The 6,309-nt window shown below is 38.2% G+C and overlaps 1 protein-coding gene across 1 annotated transcript; it reads right to left on the reverse strand.

Annotated features, from left to right (window-relative positions):
• Positions 1 to 1,458: 1,458 nt before the first annotated feature.
• Positions 1,459 to 5,334, reverse strand: LOC18590208 (BEL1-like homeodomain protein 1). The gene is made up of 4 exons (XM_007015609.3): positions 4,256 to 5,334; positions 2,993 to 3,366; positions 2,820 to 2,880; positions 1,459 to 2,697 (listed from the first exon to the last, which is right to left on the reverse strand). Exons 1-4 carry the CDS (start codon positions 5,171 to 5,173, stop codon positions 1,852 to 1,854), a joined length of 2,199 nt encoding a protein of 732 aa, XP_007015671.3. The 5' UTR covers positions 5,174 to 5,334; the 3' UTR covers positions 1,459 to 1,851.
• Between the last annotated feature and the right edge of the window lie 975 nt (positions 5,335 to 6,309).

Consider the following 6,309-nt stretch of genomic DNA (forward strand, 5'->3'; position numbering starts at 1 on the left):
ATGAATAGAATAAATTTAATATATGACCAATCACATTAAATAAAAAAATTTGAAGGCGACTCTCAATTTTTAATGTCTAACGGTCGGCTTTTCGAACTCGCATGTTACAACAATCTGAATGTTTGCCATAGTCCTACATTCATCCATATCAAAAGCCACAAGATAAGATTTACGGAAATTTATTTTGAGTCTTGACACAAGTTCGAAGCACTGGACAAGGTTCGGATATTGAGTGCACTCTGTAAACTTTCCTCCATGAAGATGATGGTGCATATCATCTTGCCGATAATAACCTACCAACAAAAATTCCAGCTTTGGAAAGTGCTATAGCCCAAACCACACTGCTCTCTAAATACTCAGTGAGTGCAAAAAAAAAAAAGAAAAGAAAGAATAGAATACTCTACAAAAAGAATCATAACTGTGTATAAACCATTTAACGTTTTTTCCAAATAATTCTTTCGGAAGCAGTTTTATGAAGACAAAATTTGTTAACCAAAGACATGAAGTCCTCCCATTGCTGTAATTCCTAATCAAATAACCTTCTAAGAGGACTACTATGTCAAGACCAAGTATTATCAATCCAGGTACCATATTCTACAATATTATCTGCGTTGTTAGTGGCAAGAGCAAAAACATGAAGAAAACGCAAAAAAAAAAAAGAAAAGAAACAATACAGTCGTCCCGCCATTTATCCGATCAAAATTTTATATTAAAGCCACAGCGAAAAGAGAAGCCCAAAAATCTGAAGTAAATTATGTAATAATTAGGTGAATGTTCGCATTCTGTTAGGAAAGCAACATTTAACCTTATAGTATAATTGTATGCACCTGAAAATCTTCTGGGAAATGATCTAATTTATTAGGTATATGTTTGAATGTATAAACTTTTGTTTTGTCTAGTGCTACATTCATACACGATGAGAAAGGAAAATCTTTGTTTTATCACATGCATTTGCTTAAGCTCTTTCAATTCGTCAAAAAAGAAAACCTGTAAATTATAGCATTCTTTCTTTTATACCATATTTACTATCTTTAAGAATATAGAGCTGAGCTCAAATCTTCCGTTTACAAAACCCAAAGAAAGAAAAAGGAAAAAGACCCTGCTTATTAGACAACATTATCATTAATTTGTAGACAGCATCAAACCGGTAGAATGACAGTATTAATTAATCACTCTTCCTAATTAACCTACGCATAACAAATTGTGGAGACCAAAGATTTTTCATTGCCACGGGTAAAAAGTTGACAAAAGAATAGTAATAGAAAGGAATTTTCTTAATGAGAAGGTTTTCTGTTTTAGTTCACCGGTTGTACCATCGGAATTTAACCATGCCACCACTGACAACTATCCCATAGGGAGAAAACAGTGTTTTGGGATGAATGAATTTATCATCTCTCATCTACAAAAAATGCTGTAACCAACTTCAAAACTATTATAAACTAACAAATGGAATATTGATTGTGTGCACCCAATAACCAATTTGCATATCCATATGTAAAATCTTTCAAATATCGATATCCAAATGTATCAATATGATATACAATGCTCAACCTTACTAATTCAAGCCTAAACTATGTAAGAATACTAGCTTTCAAGTATATATATTACCTATAAATACTAACTATCCTTCTTTCTTTACAGTAGGCTTGCTTCTTTCTTTATATAAGAGCGAGCATGATATAAATATAAACTGAACTTGGAAAGATTATTTTCCTGTTCTCCCGCTTCCTTGATGCATGCTCAGTGTCATGATTTAACTTACTTTAAGTGTTTCTAGAAGGGCAAGAAGTAATATATAGCCCATCAGCTGATAGAATTGAAAGTAAAAGCATGCATTGCGAATTGGATTCTTCAGGCCACAAAATCTGGCAACAATTGCGCAGCAAACCTTTTTCTGTTTTGCATCTCAATGTTCTCATAACCGGTGCTCGAATGAGAAGCTTGTTGGTTGTTGATCCCACAGAAATCAGATTCGCTTGGTCCTAATTCTAACCTTCTTCCTAGCTGAATGTTCTGGTTTGATAGGAAGTTTTGTTGGTTCCCCGAGAGTGAGAGATTGTCACAATGGGGAAGGCCAAGAGTGAGGGAAACACTGTTTCCAGGAAACCTTGGTGTCAGCTGCTCAGGATCAAACCTCCCAATCTCTCCCATAGTACTGTATGTGCCAAATCCGCCGCCATGATTAGCCGTTCCAGTTAATAATGAGTAACTATCCTTGGATAGCCTTTCCTCACCGAACTTTATGTTGATTTCCCTTGTTTCACCTTGCTTCATGTCCATGTCCATTGAAAGGATACTACTAGGGGAATTGTGCATGTCATTGATACCCCTGGGTTTTTTTGGGCTTCTTCGAGCAGCAGTACCATCAAGGTCAGATGATCCAATGAGATTGAAGGCTGTTTGTGGCAGAAGGGACCCTCCCATGGGAGATGTGGAGATTGTAGAGTTTGAAAATTCAGTAGGGGAAGTATTCTGATTGATGGATTTGTCAGGCTTGGATTGAGTTTTAACTTGATCCATCTTAAGTGCCGCACTCTCTTGCTGGGCACTGGAACTAGACCCTGACTCCTTTTGCTCACTTTTGTTTCCATTCTCTTCACTGCCATTCCTTTCTCGTTCCTTGACTTCTTCCAAATACATTTCTTCAACCATTGGCTTCCAAAGGCGAACTCGAGCATTTATAAACCAGTTAGACACCTGCATTTCAAGTTAAATTGTACACGAACTACTTTAGCCTTTTTCCCTATGAATAGAAGATAAAGAACAATGATCAAAGAGAATTAGTAAACATATACATAAATTGAAGTTGGAGCACATACCTGGCTTCTAGTAAGCCCTGTTTGTTTAGCCAGCATGTGTTTGTCTGAATCTTTAGGATACCTGAAGCGACAAAGTAAAAGGAACTTCGAATGAGCTAAACATAATTTACGTATATGATATCATCTACGAAGAGGATTTCTGGTTCAAAGTTAATTGTCAAAGAAGTACATACGGATGAAGGAAATGCTCGAACAGCCAAGCACGAAGAACAGAAACAGCTCGTTCAGGTAATCCTCTCTGGGGTCTCCAAGCATTGTGTTGCATCATTCCCAACTGCTGCAGCGCCCGTTGTTGTCGAAGCTGATGGTCAACAAATCTTAGTCTTGAACCCTCAACTTTTGCACCTAAGCAATCCTCTTCTCCTAAACTCTTGCTTGTGGCTTTGATTTGTCCAGATATTGCATCTTTAAGACAGCGGAATTGCTTCGAAATTGTCTGCAAAGCGAGGGCGGTGTATGATCTTGCTGCACCAAATCCTGCTGCCTGCTCGAACGAAGAAACTACAATTTGCATTTGGTGATGGTACTGCCTGTATCTTTGCTCCACCTTCAAGTTCATCACCAAAGGAAAACAAAAGAAGAAAAAGAAAAACGAAAATCAGTAGAAATATACATATAAAATTATCTTGATAATTAAAAAAGACAAGACAAAGTAAGCACATCTTTAATGTTCCAAATATTAGTGGAATCGTCTGGTAAAGTAAGATCACTTTCACTGCTAGTACCGAAGTTGTCTTAAGTGAAATAGATTTTGCAGCTAATGGACCCAGTCTAACTGCACCTTATTACCTCTAGGCCAAGCTTGCACGCCTAGTGAAGCAATAGAAACCATGAGAAAGAAAAAAAGGAGATGAGAATCACTCGCCACAAGTTTTGATGACAGCTCAATGTTTTCCGAATGCCTGATCATGACTAAAGAGGGTCCCAAGCTAACCAATTCCATATATATAATATATTTATTATATCAAACAATATCTTGTCTGTTGAATATCGAGCACGGCAAGATTTTGAACTATTCATTAGTATACTACTATAATTTATAGTATATAATTCCATTAGAGGTAGCTAAAACTGTTGCAGAATGAAAATTCTTTCCCTGCATGAATTCTGAGATAATAGATCACTATACATGGTCTTCCTTAGCAGTAAATTTTCTTGTGCTAGTCTTAGAACTGGATCCATAATTGGGTAATAATAGTCTATGCTTGTTTCAGTTTTACAAATATATTGGGGTTGGAAGTATACATTAAATGATAGAGACATGGTAACTGTAAAGAAATGAATGCATTTTTCTTTTCAAGTCCTCGAGAAATCGCATTTCCAGAGCGTTTGATGCGCGTTCGCTTTTAACTATAAGATGGGAATTGAAACCAAAAATCAAATTAAATTAAGTCAAGAACTTAAAAACGCGTATAAGAAAATAATAATAAGCTAACCTCATCAAGCATGCTGACAAGTTTTGCCTTCTTCATCTGAAGCTCCTGTCTTTGTGCTGTGGTTAGCTCAGCTCCACGTTTAGCCCCATTTTCACCAGCACTCGAACCCTCTCCTGTCACAGCAGCGATCGATTCTTTGTTCATCTTTATCTTCTCCTTGGTCCCCTCAGACACGTCAGTCTTTATCCCTTTCCCCACATTAACAACTTCATCAAGAAGCTCTTGCGCTGCTCTCAAGTACTTCGATCCCAAAACAACACTTTGAACCCCGGAAATCCCATTCGAAACAACGGAAACCGACGACGGTGAATTCCCAGATATCCTCATATCATCAGCTAGTGATATGGTGGGAACTTGAGATTGTCCTTGGATATCTGTTTCAACATTACTTGACCTGTAAGTCACCTGCTGCTGGGATGATAGACTCAGGGACAAACCTTGTCTCGGTGACGCTACCGGCCGACGCAACCCCAACTGCGATGCCACATCGTGGGCCCCACCCGAGTTCGCTGCTGCTGCAGCCGCTGCCGACACCACCTGAGCATGGCTACTTCCTGGTGAATTCTGATGATCGATGTTTGGTCCCCACAAGTTATAGTGGACACCGGAGACTATACCATGAAGGGATGGACGGTGGGGATCATCCGAACTGCCTGGTCCGATGGAAGCAGCTGGTGTAGGGAGAGGGAGACCCAGTAGGTGGTGATGGTTATGAGGTGGCGCGTGGTGTAGGCTTGTAGGGTTCAGCGCGTTACCGGCGGGGTTCAAGAAGAACATGTTAGTGGCAGCAGCTGGTTGGTGTGTGTCAGAGTAGGGCACGTAGTTGGGATTCATGAGATAGAGTGTTTGCATCGTCCCATCAGGTGCAGCAGCAGAAGCAGCTTGGAATTCTGAGCTCCCATGAAAGTACGTCGCCATCTTGATTTGAAAGCCACCCCTCAAAAGAAAGCCTCTTGTTGCAGTGTACGGAAACTGCACAACTGAAAGAAAAATGTCCAAGGTAGCTTTGTAAAGAATAAAGAGTAGTTTCTCCCTTTTTCCAATCGCTGGAGTACTAGAGCTTGACTTGAAGTTAACAAATCATCAGCCCATTTCGATGTTCAATTCATTGCAATTTGGTGAGGACATGGACCTTGCTTTTCTGGACATGACCTGGAAAAAAAGTGAATCCACAGCATAGATAAGGAGAGAAACTTAGAAATCCTCTAATCTGAAACCGTAACTTAGAAATTAAAAAAAAAAAAATTTGAGCTGTATATGTTTCTAGGAACTGAAGAAGAAAGATGAGAAGAGAGAAGAGAAAGATGTAAAATATTGGAGCAAGTTGTTTATATATGGACAGAGAAAGAGGGAGAGAGAGAGAAACAAAAAATTTTAAGGTATTGAGATGATAGATTTGCTCATCAAGAGTGACACAGAAAACCCCATCAAAGAAAAGCTGAGCTTCTCTATAATGAATAAAATAAAAAAAGATATCCGAAAAAAAAAATGGGGAAAGGAACCCATCAAACGGATGTTGCAGAGACAGGCAAAGTACCATATTCCAATCCCATTATGGCTAAAAACACACGAAAGAGGATGCATCTGAGAGCACACACGTTCTGTCTAAATGTATATCATGGAAGAAAATCTTTTTAGGCTTTGGTGTATAGTTTGCTGATCTTGTCAGACTCAAATTCTTTGCTATTTTCTTCCTTTCAGTGTATAAATATATGATAACAACTAAAAGAAATAGAGAGAGAGAGAGAGATGTGGTTTCAAGACTCTCAACTACAAGCAAGAAAAAAAAAAAAGAGGAATGATGCCCACTTATTTCTCTTTCTCTTTCTTGGTTTTTTTTTTCTTTCCAAAAAATATGGGCCTTTGCTGCTTTCTCATTGGGGGAATTAAATAACAAAATAAATAAATTCACTGTTTGATAAATTGTCTTTGCTTTATGTACACCCCCTTCTTTATCTTATCTCCTATAGTGTATTGGGTGTTAGGTACCAGCAGTAGATTTTGGAAATGAAAAAAGAGCAAAAAAAAAAAAAAAGAAAAGAAAATTGCAGTGA

This window comes from Theobroma cacao, chromosome 9 (assembly GCF_053813885.1).
Source record: "Theobroma cacao isolate CCN51 chromosome 9, ASM5381388v1, whole genome shotgun sequence".
Classification (NCBI taxonomy): Eukaryota; Viridiplantae; Streptophyta; class Magnoliopsida; order Malvales; family Malvaceae; genus Theobroma; species Theobroma cacao.